The sequence below is a fragment of the Alligator mississippiensis genome, chromosome 15 (assembly GCF_030867095.1).
Source record: "Alligator mississippiensis isolate rAllMis1 chromosome 15, rAllMis1, whole genome shotgun sequence".
Taxonomy (NCBI): domain Eukaryota; kingdom Metazoa; phylum Chordata; order Crocodylia; family Alligatoridae; genus Alligator; species Alligator mississippiensis.
The window spans coordinates 7,145,923-7,168,989 of NC_081838.1; the positions used below are offsets into that span (position 1 = coordinate 7,145,923).

The 23,067-nt window shown below is 67.4% G+C and overlaps 3 protein-coding genes across 6 annotated transcripts in view; 2 read left to right on the forward strand and 1 right to left on the reverse strand.

Moving 5' to 3' along the window:
• Positions 1 to 451: 451 nt before the first annotated feature.
• Positions 452 to 6,958, forward strand: NAB2 (NGFI-A binding protein 2). 2 transcript variants are annotated; one of them, XM_059719281.1, is made up of 7 exons: positions 452 to 2,575; positions 3,460 to 4,100; positions 4,411 to 4,544; positions 4,750 to 4,801; positions 5,335 to 5,464; positions 5,611 to 5,799; positions 5,979 to 6,958. In XM_059719281.1, the coding sequence occupies exons 1-7, from the start codon at positions 1,759 to 1,761 to the stop codon at positions 6,071 to 6,073; spliced, it is 2,058 nt and encodes a 685-aa protein (XP_059575264.1). In that variant the 5' UTR covers positions 452 to 1,758; the 3' UTR covers positions 6,074 to 6,958. The 2 variants fall into 2 exon arrangements, with proteins under 2 accessions (XP_059575264.1, XP_059575265.1); XM_059719282.1 differs by having other exon boundaries at positions 5,614 to 5,799.
• On the reverse strand, positions 6,895 to 17,011 carry STAT6 (signal transducer and activator of transcription 6). 2 transcript variants are annotated; one of them, XM_059719271.1, is made up of 22 exons: positions 16,903 to 17,011; positions 14,292 to 14,425; positions 13,613 to 13,736; positions 13,404 to 13,487; positions 13,202 to 13,319; positions 12,651 to 12,697; positions 12,291 to 12,439; positions 11,934 to 12,065; positions 11,576 to 11,758; positions 11,406 to 11,493; positions 11,019 to 11,141; positions 10,737 to 10,829; positions 10,298 to 10,504; positions 9,888 to 9,982; positions 9,624 to 9,760; positions 9,397 to 9,543; positions 8,849 to 8,918; positions 8,410 to 8,493; positions 8,207 to 8,281; positions 8,034 to 8,120; positions 7,743 to 7,877; positions 6,895 to 7,658 (listed from the first exon to the last, which is right to left on the reverse strand). In XM_059719271.1, exons 2-22 carry the CDS (start codon positions 14,405 to 14,407, stop codon positions 7,526 to 7,528), a joined length of 2,427 nt encoding a protein of 808 aa, XP_059575254.1. In that variant the 5' UTR covers positions 14,408 to 14,425; positions 16,903 to 17,011; the 3' UTR covers positions 6,895 to 7,525. The 2 variants fall into 2 exon arrangements, with proteins under 2 accessions (XP_059575254.1, XP_059575253.1); XM_059719270.1 differs by lacking the exon at positions 16,903 to 17,011 and adding an exon at positions 15,347 to 15,955.
• Positions 17,012 to 20,155: 3,144 nt separating this feature from the next.
• The window catches only part of LRP1 (LDL receptor related protein 1), a 79,057-nt gene continuing 76,145 nt past the window's right edge, over positions 20,156 to 23,067 (forward strand). For both annotated transcript variants that reach the window (XM_059719221.1, XM_059719222.1), the window contains exon 1: positions 20,156 to 20,322. In XM_059719221.1, coding sequence (XP_059575204.1) covers positions 20,256 to 20,322 — 67 coding nt within the window. In that variant the 5' untranslated portion in view covers positions 20,156 to 20,255. The remainder of the gene's footprint in view (positions 20,323 to 23,067) is intronic.

A 23,067-nucleotide genomic window follows, 5' to 3' on the forward strand; every position in this document is an offset into this window, starting at 1 on the left:
GGGGCTTGGGGAGCCTGGGGGCTGCACCCACAGCCACCAGGCTCTGCAAGGGTTGGGCTCGGACGCCTGGGCTCTCTCCCCAGCTCTAGGCAAGACTTGAGAGCCGGGGGGGCAGTGCTGGGAGCCAGGACTCCTGGGGTCTACCTCCAGTTCGGGAGGGGAGTGGGGAGGTGCAGTGGTTAGAGCAGAGGGGCTGGGAACCCAAAGGCGGGTCACGTGACCGGGAGCTGGGACCCCCCCCCCCCATGCAACCTGGAAGCCGGTGCTCTGTTCTTGGCACACAAGGGTCGGGGCGGGGGCTGCAGGTTGGGAGTGAGGGGCAGCAGCAGGGTTGGGGGAACAGGGGGCTGTAGGTCAGGGCTGCAGAGCATCTGGAGGGCTGGTGGGGGGGGCAGGGGGATGTGGGTTGGGAGTGAGGGGTCCCAGCTGGGCTGGGGGGCACAGGGTGGAGTGGGGGCACCCCAGGGGCAGGTGTTGAGCCAAGAGGTACATGTGCCCATGCACATGTGTGAGGCGGGTGCTGGCGTGTGCTCCCCTGGCCCTGGGATCTGGGAACAGGCAGAGATGCCGCTTCAAGGCGTGACGGCGTGTGGGCGGCTTGGCCCCCTGCCCGGCGCCCTGGCTACGTTGCATGGAGCCGCGGCCCCCGCCATATAAATAGCCGGACGTGAGCACGGTGGAGTGGAGGGGGCCTCGCGGGGCTGGGGTCTTCCCCACCTCTGTCCTCTGTTGCACAGCCCCTTGTGTGAGCGCTCACACTCGTGCAAGGCAGGTCTCGGCACAGCCCAGCGGGGTCTCACAAGGCCTGAGAGGTCATGGGGTAACGTCTCACCAGTCTGGGCCCCAATGCAAATCCTGTACGGAGGGAGCGTGAGGCACCTTTGCACTAGCGAGTGTGACCACACGACGGGGCCCCACGTGGATCCAGGCCCAGCTGGGAAGGGACACGACTGCTGGGCTGATACACAGGGGAGGGGAGGGAAAGCTCGGCTCCGGGCCCTACGGCTGGCTGGAGGGAGAAATGGGCACTGCGTTCACTCTGGAACCTACGGACAACCGCACACGATCTCCTGGGCTGGCCTGCAGAGTTAACCCTTTCACTGCCGGCCCAGCTGGCAGTGCTGGGGCTGGGGGCGCTGCCAACTCTCCTCTCCCTAACCTCCCCCCCCACAGCGTATTCCCTGGGGCAAGGGAGAGCAGCCTCCTGGCTGGTGCAAGGGGCATTGCCCGCCCAGTGCCAGGGCCAGGGAGAGGCCTGGTCTCAAGGGGTGGGCAATCAGGCAGGCAGGGGTTAATGGGGAGTGGGTGCAGGGGCGCAGCATGTGTGGGGGGAACATTCCTCTGCAGCCTCAAAGGGCAGGAGGGGGCGGCATCACCCACCCCTTTCCCTCACCCTGCTGCCCTGTGTGCACGCGTGTGTGCATGTGCTGGTCAGCCTGTGTGTGCATGTGTGTGTGCCTACATGTGTGCATGTGCTGGTCGGCCTGTGTGTGCATGAGTGTGTGCACATGCTGGTTGGCCTGTGTGTGCATGTGCTGGTGGGCCTGTGTGTGCATGCGTGTGTGCACGTGCTGGTTGGCCTGTGTGTGCATGTGTGTGTGCCTGCATGTGTGTGCATGTGCTGGTCAGCCTGTGTGTGCATGTGTGTGTGCCTACATGTGTGCATGTGCTGGTCGGCCTGTGTGTGCATGAGTGTGTGCACATGCTGGTTGGCCTGTGTGCGCGTGTGTGTGCGTGTGCTGGTCGGCCTGCGTGTGCATGCATGTGTGCACGTGCTGGTTGGCCTGTGTGTGCATGTATGTGTGCCTGCATGTGTGTGTGCATATGTGTGTGCATGTGCTGGTCAGCCTGTGTGTGCATGTGTGTGTGCCTGCATGTGTGCATGTGCTGGTCGGCCTGTGTGTGCATGAGTGTGTGCATGTGCTGGTCGGCCTGTGTGTGCATGTGCTGGTCGGTCTGTGTATGTGTGTGTGCATATGTGTGTGCATGTGCTGGTCGGCCTGTGTGTGCATGCAGACGCATCTGCGTGTGCATGCATGTATGTGCGTGCATGCAAATCTTTATGCGTGCGTGTGTGTGCGCGCGCACAGGCATGTTGTGGTGTGTGCGCACGTGCGCTCGCGTGCCCATGCTGCGTGTGTGCAGGCCTGCTTGAGAGTGAGCGTACACGTGTGTACACACACTGAGGTGTGCTCGCGTGTGCAAGCCCCGGGGGTGGGGTGCGTGTGCCCCATCGTGCACACGCGTGTGCAGCCCCCCGCCGGCGCCCGCGCTCCGGTGGGCGGGGGGGTGGGGTCCGGCCCCGGTGCTCGGCGCTGCCCCCCGCCCGGCCCGGCGCGGCGCGGCGCGGCGCGGCTCGGCTCTGCCGGGGGGGCGGCGCTCCCGCCCCCGGAGCCGCCCCCGCGCACCCGCGGCCGCCGCTATTTCCCCGCGCAGCCGCGTGGAGCCGGGCCAGAGCGAGCGCCGCGCGCGGACCCGCCGGATCGGGACCGGGATCGGGGCCGGGACCCCCGGGATCGCCATCGGGACCGGGACCCCCATGCCCGGGGCGCCGCGCCCGGCTCCAGCCACCGCCGTGAGTCACCGGGGGAGGGGCCGGGCCGGGCTGGGCTGGGCCGGCCCGGGGCAGTGGGGGGGCCCCGGCGGTGCCACCTACCCCCACCCGTGCCAGCCTGGTGTCCCCCCCGGCGGCTCCCTGTGCCAGCTTGTTGCCTGTCTGTGCCCCCCAGGCCTCCCCCCAGGCAGTGCCCTCCTGCCCCCAGTGCCTGGAGGAGGTGCGGGGGTGGGGGCACGACACACTGGCACCCATGCCCCCCCCCCAGGCAGCACCCGCCCGGCAGTGCCACGTAGGGGCCATGCCCACGGCGCCAGCCAGGAGCTGGGGGGGGGCACCAACCAGGGAGGCCAGGCCAGGGTGCAGGGTTGCGATGCCACTGGAGCCCGCGGGGGGGATGGGAGTGGGGGTACAGGGCTGGGGGGCTGGTGGAGATGCAGTGCCAGGCATGCAGTGAGGTAAGCAGAGGGCAAGCCTGGGGGTGCAGTGGGGGAGGGGGCATAGTCCAGGGCTGTGCAGTGCAGCAGTGGGGGTTGGATGCACAGGGCGCAGCGCGGGGCTGAGCCGTGACCCAGGGGTGCAGTGCAGGGCCCGGCCATGACCGGGGGGGCAGTGCGGGGCTGGACAGTGACCCAGGGGCACAATGTAGGGCCATGCAGTGACCCAGGGGTGCAGCGCAGGGCCATGGGGGTATCTATGGGTGCAGCATGGCACTGTGGCAGGACCCAGGGGTGCAGCATGGGGCTGGGCGCGGATCCACAAGTGCAGCACAGGGCCGTGCTGTGTCCCAGGAGCGCAATGCAGGGCTGTGCAGGGATCTACAAGCGCAGCGTGGGGTCATGCAGGGATCTACAGGCACACTGCGGGGCCGGACCATGACCCTGTGCCCACTCCTCTCTCCACAGGCCCCGGGCGCACCATGGCGCTGCCACGCACACTGGGCGAGCTGCAGCTGTACCGGGTGCTGCAGCGCGCCAACCTTCTGTCGTACTATGAGACCTTCATCCAGCAAGGCGGGGACGACGTGCGCCAACTGTGCGAGGCGGGCGAGGAAGAGTTCCTGGAGATCATGGCGCTGGTGGGCATGGCAGCCAAGCCGCTGCACGTGCGCCGCCTGCAGAAGGCGTTGCGTGAGTGGGCTGCACACCCCGGGCTCTTTGGGCCCCCGGCGCCTGCCCTGCCAGCCCGCGTGCCCCCAGTCCTGCCTGACGTGCCCCTGGAGCCACGGTCCCCATCCCCACCCAGCCCTGAGCAGGATGAGGAGGGCAGCACCTCGCCAGGGGAGCCCGAGGCACTGGAGCCGGCACTGGTGAGGGCCGTGGCCGAGGGTGTGGAGCGGCTGTTGCCTGGTGGCCCGCGGGCCGCAGCTGAGCCCGAGCCGGGGGCCCTGCAGCGCGTGGGCCGGCGCCTGGCACGGGCTGTGGGCCACGTCTTCCAGATGGACGACGGTGACCGGCGCAAGGCGGGCGAGATCCGGCGGCTCAGTGCCATCTATGGCCGTGGCGAGGGCCGGCGCCGCGAGGGCCGGCGCCTGTCTCTGCAGGAGGTGAGCGGGTGCCCGTGGGGCCCACGGGTAGCTGGCACAGCTCTGGGGGGGGCAAAGGGTCCACAGGTGGAGGCCAGGACACTTGGGTCCTCTGAACACTCAGGCTGCACCCCTGCAGAGCCAGCAGCCAGGACTCCTGGGTTCTTGGCCTGGGGACATGGCCCAGTGATTACAGCTGGAGACTGGGACTTCCCCTGTGGATCTTTCCGCCCATCTGCCTGATGCCCTCCCAGCCCAGCCCTGGGGGTGGAGGTGGGGGTGGGGGGCACAGATCCTGCCCCCGCCCCCGCTCACAGCTCTGCCCCCACAGCTTACCATCAACGAGGCAGCCGCCCAGTTCTGCCTGCGGGACCAGTCGCTGCTGCTGCGGCGCGTGGAGCTCTTCTCACTGGCACGGCAGGTGGCGCGGGAGAGCGCAGGGCTCGGCCCAGCTCCCGCAACCAGGTGGGAGCCTCCCCCACACCCTCCTTCCCCATCGGGGGAGTTCCCCGCCCCCACCCTTCCCCAGCCGGGAGTTTCCGGGGGGGGCGGGGCAGGGCCTGTGGGGATGCAGCCACTTCTGGGGTGGGAGGCGATGGCAGCTGGGTGGGGGAGGCTTGGATCCTCCTTCCCCAGCTGGGCCTGACCCCATCCTGTCCCTCCTGAGCAGGCAGCACCCGGAGGAGAGTGGAGGAGGGCAGGCCAAGAGGCTGAAGCAGGAGGTGAGTCGGGTCAGGTGTATGCATGTGCAGGTCTGCATGTACCAGGACGGGCATCTGGGTGCAGCTGTGTGTCTGTGCCCAGCTCCATGCCTGCATGTGCGACGTGTGCACAGAGGTGCAGTGCATGCGTAGGGGGCGCAGGGATGCATGTGTACGCCTGTGCACTGAGACATGGAGGCCAGGTTGAGGTGTGTGCAATCACATTTGTGCAAACACGTGCAGCCATGGGCGCATGCCCATGGTGCTGCATGCACGCACCTGTCTAGTGAGATGTACATGTGCAATGAGGCATGTGACATGCGTGTAGCCGCATGCATGTACGCGCAGCAAGATGTGCATTGCGTGGGGAGACATGTGCCCATGCATGCCTCGCTGCGTGTGTACATGTACAGTGACCCATGTGTTCTGCTGCAGCAACCCACTTGCACATGTGTGTTCCTAGAGCATGCATGCACGCCAAGGCAAGGTGCATGTGTTGTGGAGGGGGGTTCACCATGGCCAGGGCCGCCCCCCTGACCCTGCTGTGCCTGCAGGTGGGGGAGCAGAGCCGCCCCGAGCCCCCGGTGCCACCAGGGGGGCCTGAGACCTATGTGGCCCCAGGCAGAGCGGGCCCCGAGGACGATGGCAGCTTGTCGGGGGACAGCCTGGACGGGCCCCTGCAGGGTGAGTTGGGGGGGGGGCAGGGGGGCATTAACCCTGCCACAGCCATGGGGCTGGGGGGGAGCACGGCGCATGCAGCAGCCCCAGCTCCAGCCTGCAGTGGCAGGAGGGCGGTCCTGCCCCAGGAATAGCACCCCCCATCTCCACAGCAGCAGGACCCTGCCCCCAGCTGACGCCCCCCCCCACCTCCGCCCCCGACCTGCCTCCCCACGGGTTGTGGAGCCGGCACATCCTGCAGCAGACGTTGATGGACGAGGGGCTGCGCCTGGCACGGCTGGTGTCACACGAGCGGCCCGGGCACCTCAGCCCCTGCCTACCCAGCAAGGCCCCAGGGCCCGGTGAGTGACCCCCCCAGCTCAGGGGGGCAGGGGCTGGGGGGCAGGAATGGGGCACGGGAAGGATTGTAGGGGGCAGGGGTTGCAGGTTGGGAGTGAGGGGCTGTGGGTTGGGAGTGATGGGCATTGCAGGGGCAGGGGCTGGGACTGTCTGTGCTGACCACGCGCCCCCACCCCCCCAGAGCTGGACAACGGCCTGCCTGAGCGGGGGGCTCCGGCCCAGCCCGAGAGCCGCCGGAGCAGCATCAAGGTGGAGCCCGAGACCAGCCGGCAGTGAAGGCCCCCCGCCCGCCGGACCCCCCCACCCTCCCCCACCAAGCAATAAGGCCCCTAGGGGAATCCACCTCCCACAACTGCCTCATGGAGCCCCCAGCCCCCTCCCACCCTTGCCTTTAATTTAACCCCTTGTAGCCCCTTGCCCCCCCACCCCAGGACCCGGCACAAGGCCCCCACAGGCGCCAGCCCCTCACTCCCCTGCTGAGACCCTGCTCCCAAATGCGTGTGCACACGCGGCCCCCAGCAACATACACACACACACAGGCTCACCCACCCAGGCCCACACTGCACCCAGACATGCATGTAGACATGCACATGCTACACCCTAATGCCCAGACCCACAGACACATGCACCCCCATGTGTGCCCCCACTGCACCCACATGAATGCAGAAACAGACGCACACACGCACACATGCACAGTGCAGTGCACACACATGCACGTGTCCACCTTCATGCAACTCCCACACATGCTCAAATGCAGCTGCATTCACCCCCCACTGCCCAAACACCCCGGTGCACACACACCTCTTGCACATGCACACAACCTGGCTGTGTGCCCATCCTGCCTCTGTGGTGGTGGGGGGCACACCAGCACCCATATGCCTCCAGTAGGTGATGCTCCCCCTCCCTCCCCGCACAACCTCACAGTTGCGAGGGGTATCACGGGTAGGAGGAATTGGAGGAAAACCCCCACCCCCCTGCAGAAGCCCCCTCAGCCTGGACCCCAGCCCTACTGCAGGGCCTAGGCCTGCGCCTGGTGGGGGGAGGGAGCTGCGGGGCCCCACACCTGCCTGGGACCTCAGCTCCTCAGTGCCGTCTCCTTTGTACGTGTACAGTAGATTATTTATTTTGTTATTTTGGAATAAAACTTTATTTTATGGGTTATTTTCTGTCCCTGCCCCCCCAACGTCCTGTCCATCCCCCGGGTTACGAGGAGTCACAGGCAAAGGAAGGGGGGCAGGGGGCTGCAGGTCGGGAGTGAGGGGCACCGGCCAGGCGAGGGGCTGTGGGTTTGGAGTGAGGGGCACCAGCAAGGGGCTGCAGGTTGGGAGTGTGGGGCACTGGCCGGGCTGGGTGGGAGGAAGTAAGAGGCTGCGGGTCGGGAGTGAGGGCAACCAGCAAGACTTGGGAGGGGTAACACATGCACTGCCCATTTCCCCCACCTGTCCCAGCATGCTTTGTGGTCCCAGCCTGTGCCTGTGACTTGGCCTCGGCCCCCATGCCACTCTACCAGCCCAGCAGCTGCCCCCTCTGGGGGGCTCCCCGGATCCTGCTGCTGGGGGGGCAGAGCTGCTTGCGGGGCTGGAAGGAGCTGGATGCCTTCCCCCCCCAGCTGCAAGCTCGGCCCAGGCTGGGGGGAGGTGTCTGTACATGGGGGCTTGTGGGACCCAGTCCTTCTTGCCTGGCCCCCATGGGGGCCCAGGCCTCATGCATATCCAGCGAGGGGTGCCGCTACCAGCTGGGGTTGGCCACAGTGTCCAGGCCAGGAAAGATGCCATGGGGGCCAGACGCGTGCGGGGTGGGGTCCTCGTGCTGCCCCTCCTGCAGCAGCTGGTCCAGGTGCTCCAGCCCATCCTCCCCCATCCTGTGGGGGGGGGGGTGGGACACACAGGGTGTGAGACCTTGCGGGGGCTGCCCCCAGTCCCGTAAGGCCTCCCGACCTTCTTACCACTGGGGAGAGGGGGGCGGCATGAAGCTGGTGTCCAGGGCTGGGGAGACCCCTGTGAAGGTGCCGGGGTCCAGGTCCAGCATCTCTGTGTCCAGCGGCTCTGGGGACTTGTTCAGCAGGAAGGGCAGATGGATCCTGGGGAGGGCAGCACTGAGCAGGGGTGCCAGCCTGTGGTGCCCTCCCACCCTCTGGGGCCCTGGCCCTGATCCAGGCCAGATCCTGGGGTGCTGCCTGGTGTATGGGGGGTGGGGAGCAGAGCAGCCCCCCCACCCCCAGGACCCCAGTCCTTACCGTGTGTCCAGTGTGTTGCCAAAGGTGTCAGGACAGGAGGGTGGCCTGGACACCGTTGTCATGGTGACAGACACCATCTGTGAGGGGCTGTGGGGAACAGGGGTGCACATTGAGGGGGGTTGGGGGGACCCTGACCCCAAAGCTGGCCCCACTGGGGGGGCTGTGGTACTCACTTGTGGTAGTGGGGGTGTGTCATCTCCGTGTGGGAGTAGCATGTCAGGGGGGTGCTGGGGTCCAAGCCCTGGAGGCTGCAAGCAAGGGCAATGCTAGCTGGGGAGCATGGCTCAGCACCTCACCCCAGCCCCAGTGCAGGGCATTATGGGTAACTGAAGCTTCCTTGACCGCCCCCCCACCCCCCGGGGGCCTGGGCACTCACCATATGTTGGAGGGCAGGGGCTCGCTGGGGTGCCAGGGTACTGGGGGTACCCCCATGGAGCCAGGCTGCTGCAGCTGCAACACCCTGGAAGGACACAACCTGGTGAGATGGGCAGGTACTTGTACACATGTGTGCCGGCAGACATGGGCACTTGCGCACATGCATAGAGACGCATGCAGAAATGCAGGCTTGCACAACCATGCACACACAGAGCTACCCATGCACGTGCCTGCAGACATGCACGCACACCTATGGACATTCACAACCAGGCACATGCATCTAAGCAGGCAGGCATGCACCAATGCACACATGCAGAAATATGCACATAAGCACACACATGTACACCAACAGGTGCACACAGAGACACACATATGTACACAGACATGCACGCGCATACACACTCCCAGGGCCAGCGGCTCCCTGGCACACGTGCACACACCTCTCGCTCTCCACCGTCATCTTGATGGTGGTGGGCACGTAGCCACGGCCATCCTTGGCCATCTGCTCTTCTGCAGGGGAAATGGCAGTGAGACCCCTTGGGGGCTGCAGCGGGGTGGGGGTGGGAGGGAAGTGACACCTCACTACACCCCCAGCCTGAACTGCAGGCTCCCTCAACTTCTTGGGTGTAGGGGGTGATGCAGGAGATCTCTGGGTGCAGGTTGAGAGTGAGGAGCACCAGCAGGTCTGGGGGAGGGGCAGGGGCTGCGGGTCAGGGTGAGAGACACTGTGGGGGGGAGCAAAGGCTGTGGGTTGGGAGTGAGGGTCCCTGGGGGGGGCAAGGGCTGAGGGATGGGAGTGAGGGGCACCAGCAGGGCTGGAGGGGGCAGGGGGCTGCACGTTGGGAATGAGAGGCACGAGAGGGGTCGAGGAGCAGCAGGTTGGGAGTGAGGGGCAACAGCAGGGCTGCGGGGGGCAGGGGCTGCAGGTAGGGACTGAGGGGTGCCAGCAGGGCTGGGGGGACCGGGGGTCCCGGGGTGGGGGGCTCACTGTTGTAGTGGTTGCCGAAGGCCTGGTCCTTGGGGACGCTGGGGTAGAGGTTGCGCAGCTGTACCAGGTCACGGATGCGGTCGCCCAACGAGCGGATGGACAGGTCCTTGGCCGAGAAGGGCTGGATGTTTTCCACCTGCCAGCTACCTGTGTGTGTGGGGGGGGGGGCAGCAGTCAGCCCCCGCTGTGGGCAGCTGGGCCCCCCCACCCCCACTGCCCCTACGCACCATCCTCAGCCCGGGCCAGGTAGGCAATGGTGACACCGCCGATCTCGGAGTCACTGTAGCGCAGCAGGAAGGTGCCGTCAGGCGCGGTGCTCAGCAGCCGGCTCACGTACTGCTTGCTGATGAAGCCCCTGATCAACCTGTGATGGCGGGTGGGGGTCAGGGGTCAAGAGTCACCCACCCCCTGCGCCCCAGCACAGAAGGGAAGGGTTTCAGACAGGGCAAGGCAGGGGCTCGGACACCTGGGTCCCCTCTGGCCACACAGACCTGTCAGACCAGTAGCTTTTGAGGCAGCGCTTGGTGAGGTCCAGGACGCCATCAAACCACTGCCAGAAGGTGAAGCCACGGCCTGGCAGGATCTCCTGGGGGTGGGGAGGGCATGAGACCAAGGAAACCGCCCCAGCCCTGCCAGTGCCCCTCACTCCTGACCCACAGCCACCCCCGTCCTGCTGGTGCCCCTCACTCCCGACCCACAGCTCCTCAGCCCTGCCGGTGCCCCTCACTCCCAACCTGCAGCCACCCCCATCCTGCTGGTGCCCCTCACTCCTGACCCACAGCCCCCCAGCACCCCTCACTCCTGACCTGCAACACCCCTTGCCCTGCTGGTGCCTGTCATTGCTGACCTGCAGCCCCCCTACCCCGCCAGTGCCCCTCACTCCCGACCCGCAGCCCCCCACCTTGTTGAACTGGGCCCAGGACACGGGGCGCCCGGCGAAGGCCTCAGGGCCAGCGCTGTGGTCGTTGAAGATCTTCTGGGCCAGGAAGAAGAAGTGCTCGGGCTGCAGCCCCCGGGTGGTCTGCACTTCGCTCATGAACTTGAGGTTCAGCGTCTCGCACATGCGCTCCCAGGGCACCCGCTCGGCCACCACAAAGGGCACCCGGTCCTGGGGGAGAAGTGGGGAGGCAGTGCTGGCTTGGACGCCTGGCTTCTCCCCATGCCTGTCCCTGGTGCCAGAACCCAGGTGTCTGGGCTCCTAGCATGCCCTTCTGACTTGCCTTCCCAGGGTGGGACAAGAACCCAGGCATCTGGGCCGCTGGCGCCCCCAGATCCCCCCTGCTGGACCCTGCACCACCCCCCCAGGACTGGGAGGGAACCCAGGCATCCGGGGCACTCACGGGCTCAGCAAAGGCATTGTCCCACAGCACCGTGGCCTTGGCGTTGTTGTCCTGGTTGCCATGGACGATGACCACGATGGGTAGCGACAGGACCTGGAGGGGGGCCGGGGCATCATGGCAGGGGCACCACCAGGTTTGGCAGGTGTGTCCCAGCATGCATTGATGCTTGTACAGGGGGGGCTCCAAGCCAAGAGCCCTGTAGTGGTGCCCCCAGACATGGAAGGAGCCAATGCTGATGGGCTCCCAGAGCAAAGGGACCCAGGTGTCCGGGTTGGGTGGTACCTGGAGGGGCAGGGCGAGGTTCCCGGGGCTGAGGGTGACGGTGACACTGAAAAGCACGGCGCACTTCTCCTCCGTCACCGACTCGGAGCCCTTCCGCTCGCAGCGCTTGATCTTCTTCAGTAGCTGGGGTGGGGGGGGGAGAGAGGGTCACCCCAGGCTGCCAGGGCCCCTCACTCCCAACCTGCAGCCGCCTTCCCCCCTCAGCCCTGCAGGTGCCCCTAACTCCTGCCCCGCAGCCCTCCCAGCCCTACGGGTGCTCCTCACTCCTGACCCCCAGCCCCCTGCCCCCCCAGCCCTGTGGGCGCCCCCAACTCCTGACCCGCAGCCCTCCCAGCCCTGCGGGTGCTCACGGTGCCCCTCACTCCTGACCCGCAGCTCTCCACTTACAGCATTTTTGAAGATGGCGCAGCAGCTGCCTGCGCACGGGTTGGTCTCCAGACTGACCATGTTGTGCATAATCTCACCCGTGCTCTCACTGCAGGGTGGGGGCACAGTCAGGGAGAGGTGGATGGGTCTGCCCCCCCCCCCCCCCCCGCCCCCGCCTAGCCTGGGCTCACCTGAGGGCGCTGGAGCCCTGGGCCAGGTCCCGCGCCTGCTTCTCAGTGACGACGTCAGCGCGCACGGTGCAGGGCCGGGGGGCAGTTGCCAGCAGCCGTGGGCCCAGCAGCAGCCGCACGCCTGCCTGGAACTTGGTCTGTGTCTTCAGCACCTGCGGCGGCTGTTTCTCCACCACAAAGGAGCTGGGGGTGCCAGGGTGGAGTTGGGGGGGGGTCATTCCCTCCCCCACACTGGGCTGCTGGGGCCACTGTCCTCATCCCCTGGCTCAGACCTGCCCCCGGAGAGCCTCGAGGACTCACAGGGTACCAGGGGAAAGGGGCTGGGAGGATCCTGAATGCCTGGGTTCTGCCCCCGTACCTTTTGACGAGGGAGGTGAGGACATCGTTGAGCCTCTCCAGGAGCCGGGCAAGTGCCTCAGCCCCCAGCTCGGTCTCTGAGGCCACGGCTTCCTGCTGCAGCTGGAAGAGCACATCTACCAGCCCCTCGCACCTGTGGGAGGGCATGGCTGAGTGTGGGGGGGGCCTCCTGGTGCCCCTCACACCCGATCCGCAGCCCCCCCCCCACCCCGCCAGTGCCCCTCACTCCCGACCCACAGCCCCCTGCCCTGCCAGTGCCTCACTCCTGATCCACAGCCCCGTCCCACCAGTGCCCCTCACTCCCGACCCGCAGCCCCCTGCCCTGCCAGTGCCCCTCGCCCCTGACCCACAGCCCCACCTCTTCTGCAGTGGGTCCAGGCTCTCGTCGAAGGTGGCGCCGTTTCCCGCCAGCTGCTGGTGCCGCTTCCAGATCTGGATCCTCTTCAGCACCTGCTGCTTGGCCCCTTCCAGCTCCTTCGTGGCTTCCAGCAGCAGCGCAGGCAGCTCCTGGCGCCGCAGGATTGGGGAGAGGGTCTGGGGGGGTGCCCCTACCTGCCCCAGGCCAGCCCCAGTCCCAGTGCCCTGAGCAAGCTCCATGCCCGGACACCTGGGTCCCACATACACCTCCAGCCTGGCCCTGCAGCATCCCCAGCTGCATGTTGCCCCATGCTACAGTTTCTCCAGCTCCGACCCCCAGCGCCAGCTCCGAGCCACTTACGCTGCCTGCACTTGTCACCTCCATCTTCAGCTGGGAGCCCTGCAGACCTGTGGGGGCACAGCCTGGTGAGGCACGGGGCAGCCTGGTCACCCCAGCACCAGGATGAACCTGCCCTTTGGAGACCCCTGAACCCCGGGGACTGCAGGGCTGGTGGGGAACTTAACACTCCCTTGTTCCTCCACTCCCCCTGCAAGCCTCCTAGGGCCACGAGGCGTGGGTGAAGGGTCAGGAGTCTCCGAGGGAGAGACTAGGGAATGGGAAAACTGAGGCAAGGGGTGTCTTGAGGCTGGGGAAGGTTGTTGGGATTACCAGCCTGGGGAGGGGAGGGAACTAGGGGCTGGGGAAACTGAGGCAGAGGGCACACAGGAGGCTGGGGTGGAAAGGAGATGGGGAAACTGAGGCACAGGCCACCCCAACCTGGAGTGAGAGGACTGGGATTTCCTAAAGTGGATGGGGAAACTGAGGCACAGGGTGTCACAAAGCTGTGGGCTGGGATTCCCTGAGGGAGGGATGGGGAAACTGAGGCACAGCCCCCCACCAGCCCTGCTCACCAGGCTGTGCCTGGCGCCGTGCCTGGAGCTCGTGCACGCGGTGCTGCAGCCGCTGCAGCTCCAGCCCAAACTTCATCTCCTCCTGCTGCCGGTGGAAGCCCAGGGGCAGGTGCCGGTCCTGGGGGGCACAGGGGGAGTGTGAGGCTGCGGGACCCGGGGACAGCCCTGGGCCCTGCAAGGGGGGGGCACACGGGGGTCTCACCTGCTTCATCACAGCCGCCTTCTCCTCCTGCAGCACCCGGCGCACAATGCCCAGGAGCCGCAGCGGGTCATGTCTGTAGGTGCCCTGGGGGATGCAGGGGGTGCCATGAGCCCCTGCGTGGCCCTGCCGCCCCTCTACTGCGGGCTGAGACCTGGTGAACTCGCTGCAGGCCCCAGCCGTGGCCCCTCTGCGCCCCCCCCATCCCATACCTCGAGGCTGGCAATGTGCTGCAGCAGCTGGGCCTGCGGCCCGCCACCCCCTGCTAGCGCCTGTAGCCGCTCCAGCAGTGCTGTCAGCAACGTGCCCGCCGCATCCGCACTCGTCACGAACTCCCTGCACAAACAGAGGGGGTTGCGGGGGGCATGGGACCCCAGAGACGCTGCAGCTCCCCTCACATCACCCCTCAAGGCCTCCTAAAACCCCCCTCACCCCCCACATACCCCCCTAGACCCTCCTTCATGGCCCAGGACCCCCCAGACCCCTCTGCATGTTCCCTAAGGTCCCCCCACCCCCTTGTATGGCCGCAGGACCCCCCCAGACCTCCTCACATCCCCAAAGACTCCCCCAGACCTCCCTCACCCCCATCCGGGTCCCCCAGACCCCCAGGTCATGCCCCTCTGCACCCCCCCCAAGGGCCCCCAGACACCCTGGGCCCCCCAACCCTCCTTCACACCCTCCAAGAGCCCTCCCAGACCTCATGCCCCCAGGACCCCCCCAGACCCCTTTGCACACTCCACAAGGCCATCCAGACCCCCTAAAGCCCCCTTTACACCCAAGGGGTCCCCAGACCCCCTGGGTCTCCCCAACCCCCTGTCACACCCCCAAGGCGCTCATGCCCCTGCCTCCATCACCTCTGGGACCCCCTGCCATTGCCCCAGCCCCCCTCACCAGGGCTGGCTCTCCAGCCAGTCGGCCAGGAGGTTGCGCAGCCCGCGCGGGAACTCCCCATAGGCGCTGGCAAGCTGCTCGGGGGGCAGGCATGAGACCCGGCTCCACAGCGACATGGCAGCCGTGGCGTCGCCCTGGCAAGAAGCAGCGCGGCCCAGCAGTCAGAGCTGGTGGGCCTCAGTTTCCCTACGGGGCGGAGGGCAGGAATTCCCAGGGGGCAAGGGGAATAGGGAAACTGAGGCAAAGCAAACGTGAGGCTGAGGGGACAGCGTGGGTTTCCCTGGGGAAACTGAGGCATGAAGCTGCCACTGGCTGCAGGGGCTGAGCAGGGGGCAGGCACCAATGACCCTCAGCACCACGGGTAACCTCTGCCCCCATGGCCTCCATCAGATGCCAGGCCTGGGGATGGGTGGGAGAAGCCATGGGAAGGAAGACAGAGGCGATGGGGGGAGGCTGCAAACCACAGCCAACACCCCCCCGGGCCAGGCCTGAACTGGGGACCCTGGTGCCAGAGCTAGGACTAGGGATGGTGCACCCTCTTGGCCCAGCCAGGAAGGAGTTAACAACCCCCCCCCCCGCTGGAAATACCCCCAGCACTGGGGACACCCCCCCCCCACCAGCATCAGGGCCAGGGGGCTCCCCCACGGCCACGTGGAGCAGGAGGCTGGACTCGAACCCGGGACCCCCCCAGCCCTGTGAGGCCCCAGATTTGGCTCCCGGGAAGGGAGGGGCTATCCCAGCATCCCTTGCGGGGTTTCCCAGCATCGCTTGCTGCTGACGAACAGGGGCGGGGAGAGCAGGCCACCCTCCAGCTGGGGGCAGGGGGGAGAAATAAAAGCTCTACTGCTGCCAGCTGAGACCCCTGGGGTCAAATCCTGCCCGGTCCTGGCTGGGGATCCTGGATGCGGCCGAGACACATGCCCCCTTCCCAGTTGTGATGCAACTGGTTTCAGTTCCCATTCAGATTGGGGGGGCGGGGGGAATTCCCTAGCTGGGGGGGGCAGGGGTCATGGGGTCACATGACAGCCCCCACCTCAGGCTTGCTGGTGACTCACAGGGTGTGGGGGTTGGTGGCTGCAATGTGGGTGCTCAGCACCCGGCATTTCCCAGTCCCGTGCACCGCAGGAAGGGAGGGCAGGCAGGATGCCACGAGCCCCGCCCCACAGTCACAGGGGTGCAGGATCTGCCCCTTATGCTGCAGCACCCACAGGGCCCCGCTGGCAGATGGGGGGGCAGGGAGGTCTCATCCTGCCAGAGTCTGCAGGGGAGGGGAGAGATTTCCCAGCAGGATGCCTGGGTTCTCTACCCCCCCCAAGCTTCCCAGCAGCCACTGGGGCATGCCTCAGTTTCTCTCTCTGAGAGGCCTGTGGAGGGGAGCAGGGACACACATGGGGGTGAGCTGGGCTGGGGTTTGCCCTGCACCAAAAGCCCAGCTGAGTCAAAGGGGGATAAGCAGGTGGGGCTGGGGCTTCCCCCCCATGACAACCTGTCACTGGGGAGTCTGGTCTGGGCGATAGGCACCCCGGGGGTGGCGGGGCAGCTGCTGGGCTGGGCAACCCCAGCAGGACACCAGTGCCACCAGGGGTATGGCACCCCGGACCCCACAGGGGCTCTCCTGCAGCTCCTACCCTACCAAGGGGCAGATAGGGAGGCCCCTGCTGCAGGGAGATCCAGGCTCCCCTCCTGTCCCCACCCAGCACTGCCCCTGCCCCCTGGAGCTGCCCTTTTATACCCCTGCTGCCCTTCCCAGCATGCACTGGGGCCTGGCCTACAACTCTGAACTACAACTCCCAGCAGGTCTCGCTCACAGGGAGCCCAGTGATTGGAGGAGAGCTGCCAGCAGCTCTTAAAGGGCCCCTGCTGCCCCCCATTCCCCCCCACCTGCAGGGGGAGCCCCTGGGCTAGGCCCGGGCGGCACTGGGGGGTGTTGACAGCTGGATCCAGAGGTGCCAGCGTGCAAGCGCAATGGGTAGGGCCGGGCACCGTTCAGGCATGCCTGCCCTGGCCCCCTGCCCATGCTCCCACGTCAGCCAGTTGGGGCCACACTGGGCAAGGACCCAGGAGGCCAGGTGCCCTCCCACAGCTTGGAAGAACCTCGGGCACCCGCCCAGAGCTGGGGAGGACCCGAGCCCAGGGCCGCTGGAGCTGGGGAGAGCCCGGGTGTCCGGGTGCCCCCCCGAGAGAGCCCGGGTGCCCGCCTGGAGCTGGGGGAGAAACCAGGCGTTTGGGAGGACCTCCCGCCCCCAGAGATGGGGGACAAATCAGGAGTCCGGGCGCCCCCCCTGCCCCGAGCTGGAGGACAACCCATGAGTCCTGGTGCCCCCCCCAGCTAACAGGCCCCTGGTGCCAGCTGTGCCCGTGCCCGGCCCAGCCGGGTCCTGGTGGGGGGACACTGCCCTTGGGGTTTGGGGCTGGGCACAAGGGGGGATTCCCCCCCCAGCCCAGCACCCCCCATGGCCCCCCCCCGGGGACCCGCCCACCGGGCCCAGGCCAGGGGGGAAACTGAGGCAGGAGCGCGGCGGCAGCGGGGGCGCAGCCGGGCCGGGGCACCGGGCACCCGAGCTGCGCAGGGGACCCAGGCGTCCCGCCCCCCCAAGCCCCCCCCCGGTACCTGCGCTGCTCCCGGCCGCGGCCGCGGGACCGAGCGAGAAAGCGAAAGTCGAGAGTCAGGAAGAGGGAGGAGGCTGCGGGGCGGGGTGGGGGGGGGCACGGCCAGGCCCGCCCCGCCCCGGGCACGGCTCGCACCCCACCCCGCCCCGCCCCGCCCCCGCGGGCCCCTCACTCTCGCCCCGCACCCCTCTGCCCCCCGCCCCGCAGCCCCCTCGGACACCTGGGTTCCACCCCCGCCCCGCCCCGCGGGATCACCCGTGCCTCAGTTTCCCCAGCCCCCCCGGCTCTCCCGCAGGCGCCTCGGGGCAGGCAGCTCAGCCCCGGGGGCTTCCAGACCCCAGTTGGGGTCCCTGCCCGACCCCCGCCTAGCGACGGCGCTTTGCTACCCCCTGGTGGCGGCGGCGGGAACTGCAGCCCTGGCCGCTTAATCCGGAGCGACTCCGCTTCCCGCCGCGTCTGAACGCAGCGCCCGGGGGAGGAGGCAGGACCCCTCCCCCGGCTCTCGGGGATAGACTAGCCGAGATCAGGGGCCTCAGGAGCGGGCCCCCAGGATCGCTCAGGATTGGGCCACTCAGGATCGGACCCCCAGGACCAGTCAGGATCGGACCCCCCCAGGCCTGTCCTGTGGCTCCGGCCGTGGCGGGGGGGGGCCGACCCTCCGTGTGGACGTGGCAGCCCCGATCCGGAGGGGGTTCCCCGGGGATAACGACCCCCTACCGCTGCCACGTGGAGCTGGGGGGGGGGGGGGTCAGCCTCCCCACTCCCTCATCCCTGCGACGCCGCCCGCTGCCACCAGGGGGTACCCGTGCACCGCCGGCCCCCCGCGCCCGGGGCACGTGTGTGTTGCACGAGTGGCGGGGCGCACAAGGGGAGGGATGTCTATTTACGAGGGGCAAAGGTGTTGCACCGGGCTGGGGGTGGGGTCCTGTGGCACCAGGGGCTGTCTATCGTACCAGGAGGGATATGGGCCTGTGGCAGGCAGTGTCTGTTGCACACCCGCTGTGTGCTTGGTGCATGGGGGGGGGGTGCCTGTTGCACAAGGGAGTGTGTGCCTGTCGCATGAGGGAGTGCCTGTTACACAAGGTGGTGTTGGTTGCCCAACGGAGTGTGTACCTATCACACAAGGGGGGTGCCTGTTGCAGGGGGGCTGTTGCACAAAGAGGGGGTATGCCTGTCACACGAAGTGGGTGTCTGACTTTGCGGGTGTCTGACTTTGTGGGGGCCCCACGACCAAGTCCCTCCACTCTCGCGGTCTCCACTCCCCCTGGGACCCTCAGGCTTGAGCTTTTGGGGTGTTGGGGGGCGGTCCGGGGGGACTTGTGCAGTCCCTGGCACAGCAGGACACCCCCTAGTCACATGGTCTCTGAGTGAGGGGCAGGGGCTGAGACCCCCTCTGAGAACTGGGGGGTGGGCACCCTTCACCAGGAACGCCCCGTGGGCCCAGTGCAGGGGGGGGCCTGATCCTGTGCCGCCTCCTCCCGCCAGGGGGGGACACAACAGTCGCTCCTTTTGCTCCCAGGCTCCCCTCTCCACTCTGTTCTCCAGGTTGGGACTGCCCCAGTTCCCAGAGTCAAGGGAACTGGGAACCAGTCCCAGCTGGAAGCTGGGCTCAGCTGGGGCTCGGGGGTGGGGAATGTGGGGGGGTGACAAGCATGTGACCTGCTGGGGGGGGCAGAGAGGACCCAGCTGTGATTCCAGCCCTGACATCCCCCTGCTGCCGCGCCCTCACAATCCCACATTCCCTGGCCTGGAGGTCGGAGCTGTGATTTTCCACCCCAGCCCCAGACTGAACTGCGAGTTGGGACACCTGGGTCCAACGCTCCCCTCTGCCCTTGCCCTGTGGCATCCCTGTGCCTCAGTTTCCCCAGCCCTGCCCCTCTGCCTCCCAGGCCTTGGGGCAGGGAGCGCAGGCCTGGGGGCTTCCAGACTCTCTTCCCACCCCCACCCCCTGCCCTGTCTCCTGCCCTGAGCATGGGGGAGTGTCGCATGAGGACGGTTGTGGTCCTGTTGCACAAGAAGGTACGCACACCTGTTGCACAAGGGCTGTGTGTGCCTGTTGCATGGGGTGTCTGTCACACAAGGAGGGATGTGGGCTTGTTGAACAAGATGTGCACACCTGTTGAACAAGGGCTGTGTGTGCCTGTTGCACAAGGGAGTGTCTGTCGCACAAGGAGGGATATGGGCCAGCCGCAGGAGGGGGGTGTACTGTCGCACGAGGAGTTGTCTGTTGCACAAGGGCTGTGCGCTTCTTGCTCCCTGGGGTGCTGCCTGCCTGCCTGGGCCTGGCTTTGCCAGGAGCCTGGAGGTTTGCAAAACGCCCTGTCACGGGGCTGTGGCTCCCATCCAGGACCGTGGCCCCTCCTGCCCAGCCAGCCGCAGCAGGGGGGCTGCCCTGCCCCAGAGCCCCCCAGGGCTGATGCATCCAGCCCCCAGCTGCATGGTGGGTCCCATGCTCTGCTGGGAGGGTGAGCCCTTGCCACCTGGCCTGACATGCAGCTGCCGCTGGGGAAGGAAGGCTGGGTCCTGGGGAACTGGGGGGTGGGGGGAAGGTGCCGTCATTAATCTCCAGGAGAAACAGAGCAGCCCTAAGGGCTGCTGGGCCCCTCCGTGCAGGGGGGATCCTCTGCCTGTCCCCAGACTCCTGGGTTCCCTGTACTGCTGCAGCCCCCTCCCGTCCTGGCCAGACCTGGGTGCAAGTGCCCCCCCCCCAGAGGTTGGCTGGGTTTTACTGGGGGGTGTGGGGTGGTCCATCCTGGCTGCAAAGTGCAAGCACTATCACACTGTATGGGGTCAGGTAGCTCCCCTTGCACTATCACACTGGGGAGGTTAGGCAGACCCTCCCCTTGCGCTATCATGCTGGCAGGGTGGTTGGACAGCCCACTCCTTTAAACTATCACCCTGGGGGGGTCAGGCATGCCCCCTTCACTATCGCTCTGAGGGGGGGTCAGGCACCCCCTCTTGCACTATCACACGGGGGGGTTGGGCAGCCCCCCCTTACACTATCACACTGGGGGGGGTGTCAGGCGCTCCCTCTTTGCACTATCACACTGGGGAGGGGTCAGGCCGCCCCCTTGCACCATCCCAGTGGGCCGGGCCCAACCCCCCAGTCGCAGAGCTCCCCTGGCCCCTTCGCACACCCCATCCCCTCCCTCGCCGCGCATGCGTGGTCCGCCCGCCCCCCCAGCCCATGACGTCAGGCAAAGGCGGTGCGAGCCCCCCCGCCCCGCGCGGAGCCGCCCCCCCGCTCGCCTCGCGCCGCCCCCCGCTCGCAGTGCACCGGGCGTCCGCGCGGAGCGGGTGGGGGGGTCCGGCCCGTGCATGAGCCCGCAGTGAGGAGCAGCCCCCGGCCCGGCCATGCCCGCCCGCGGCCCCGCGCTGCTGCTGCTGGGGCTGGCGGCCGGCCTGTGCCTGGCGCTGGACGGTGAGTGCCCCGCGCGGGGCTGCGGCTTTGTCGTGTCTGCGACCCCCGGGGCCGGGGGCGTTTGCAAGGCCCCCCCCCCCGGGGAGCGACCCTCCGTGGGGCCGGCTGATGTGAGCCCCCCCAGGCTGGGGGGCTTGGGCACGGGGGTGTTGGCAATGCCCCCCCTTGGGAGGGACCCCCCGTGGGGCGTGAAGCGGGAACATTGCACCCCCCAGGCTGGGGGGGCTTCAGGACGGGGGTGTCTGCAAGGTCCCCCCACCCCAGGAGGGACCCTCCGTGGGGCAGGGATGTTGGACCCGCCCAGGCTGGGGGGCTTGGGGGTAGGGGTGTGGGCAAGGCCTCCCCCGAAGCAGGAGTGTTGGACCCTACGTGGGTGCCCCATCTTCGCACCCCTGGGTGCCCAGGGATAGCGGGGGGCCAGGGAGACAGAGGCCCTGGGCTTGAGGGGGCTTTGCCATGACAGGCACTCCAGTGGAGCAGGAGGAGCTGGATTTATCCCCCCCACCCCAACTCCGGCTGGTGGGGGCCAGGGGTGGCAGGTGATGGGGCCCCCCAGGCCTTTGGGAAGGAATCTGCCCCCCCCCCATCAAATCCCCCCTCCCGGCGCTGCATTGCGCCGCTGTGCGTGACATGGCATCTCCCCGCGGCTGAGAGGGGGAACGGCCAGGCGGGTCCTGGGGGCCCCGGCCCTACAGCAGGGGGATGTCCCTTCGGTCGCGGGGGCTGCATTGAGCCCCCCCTGCACCCCCTGGTCTGGCTGCAGGGGCAGGGGGAGAAGGGAGCATGGCTAAGCCCCATGGGCTGCAGCTTGGGTCCTCCTTTCCAGGCGTCCGCTGCCCCCCTGCATCACGTCAGGGCTGGGGCGACACCAGCCTGCCCAGCTGGGCCCCAGCATGGGGGTGGGTAGGAGACAGGACATCACCTCTGCTTTCAGGCGATGAATTTTGGGCATCTTTCAGCCTCCCCCCCTCCCCCCCAACTTGTTCCCTGCGGGGCCGCAATCGGGGCTGTACACATCTCCGCTGGGTGGCACGGGGGAGGCTCCGTCGCTTTGCGCTCTCTTGAGACCGGGAGCAATCACGGAGCAATCAGGGAGCAATGTGGCACCATGGGCTGGGGTGGGGGGCAGTGAGGGTCATCCGGGGTCATGCAGGGAGTGGGGGGCGTGGGGGGTGAGACCCAGAGCCCAGCAGAGGCTGCTTCTTGCCAGGGTAGAGTGGGACCAGCGGTCGGCTTCCCGGGCAGCATGGGAACATGGGCTGCAGGCTCGGAGGGTGCCACAGATGGGGGCTCAGCTGCAGCCGGGCCCAAAGCTTCGTCTCGAGCAGGCGGGGGCCACTCTCCGGATGCCCACAGGGTGTCCAAGGCCTTCTCCTGGCTTTGCAGCATTGGGGAAACTGAGGCACAGGGCTGAAAGGTGCTTTGGTGTGACCCTGGGTTCCCTGGCTGGCACTGCCTCTGCTGGGTGCGATCGGGGCCAGGGACCAGACAGGAGGGGGGGCACGGTTATGGGTGGGGGGTGAGGACCGTCCAGCAGGGACAGGATTGGGACTTTGCTGCCGCCCCCCCCCCCCCCCCCTTCGGTGCTGTGATGGATGCAAGCCAGGGCAGGGGGAGCTGGGGGAGGGCACTGTCCTTGGCCGGTCCAAAGCCTAGCAAGCTTAATGAGTAATGGGGCTGGCAGCCCCTCAGCATGGGGCATATTGGGCAGCCCCCAGCCGACAGGGGCAGGGCTGACCCTGTGGGGAAACTGAGGCATGGAGCAGGCTCTGCAGACGGACCAAGAAGTCCTGCCCCACCCCCTCAGCCCTGCTCCAGGGACCTTCCTCCCTTATCAGTTGTTTGATTAGCAGGGTCTGGGGTGAGCTCCTGGGGTGGGGGTCTGCATGCAGAGGAGGCAGGAGGCAAAGTCCAGGGGCAGGAGGGGGCAGCTGCCCCCTCCCTGTGGCACAAAGGACACGGGCAGCCAGCCTCCCCCCCACACGGTGCCAGGGGGCTGGTGCAGGGGCTAGTGACGTGTCCCTGGGCATGGGTGGGGGCAAATCAGGCCCTTGTGGTCCCCAAACCTGGGAGCTGAGGGGGGCCAAGATGAGGGGGCTACGTCTGCCTGGCTCTGCCCCTATTGCTGCACCCTGGGTCAGTGACCTGGTCCTTTCTTCATCTTCCCTTTGCTCTGGTTTCACTTCTCCTTCTGGCCTCCCGGCCCCCAGCCTGGCTCTTTCTCCTGCCCCCAGGAAGCCACAGGATTTTGCCCCCAACTCGGCTCGTGCTCTTGGCATTTCAGGAAGGATCTTGGGACCTTCCTCGGTTTCCCCAGGCAGCTGGAGCCTCTTTTTTAGGATGGCTAACAAAGCCAGGACCATGCCTGTGTGGGGCACCCAGCATCCCAGCCCCCCCCTCGCCCCTGCACCCTGAGACCGTGGGATGGTGGGGGGTCCCTTTCTGGTTGTCTGGGGCCGCGGTGTTCCCGATCTCACCATGTCCATCGAAGGGGTCAACCTCTCCCAGCCTGGCAGAGGTTTGGGGGGGCAGAAGCCCCCCCTACACCCCTCGCAGGCCCCTGGGAGGTAGATCCATGCCCCCCAGAAGCAGCCAGGGCCTGTGCCTGGTGAGCCACGAGCAAGGTGCGGGCGTGCGGAGCCCAATTTAGCGCCTGGCAGTGACTCACGTCCTTGGCAGGGAGATTTGGGGGGGGGGTTGTACAGATCTTTGCTCCTGGGGAGGCTTTAGGGCCTGGTCCCTGTT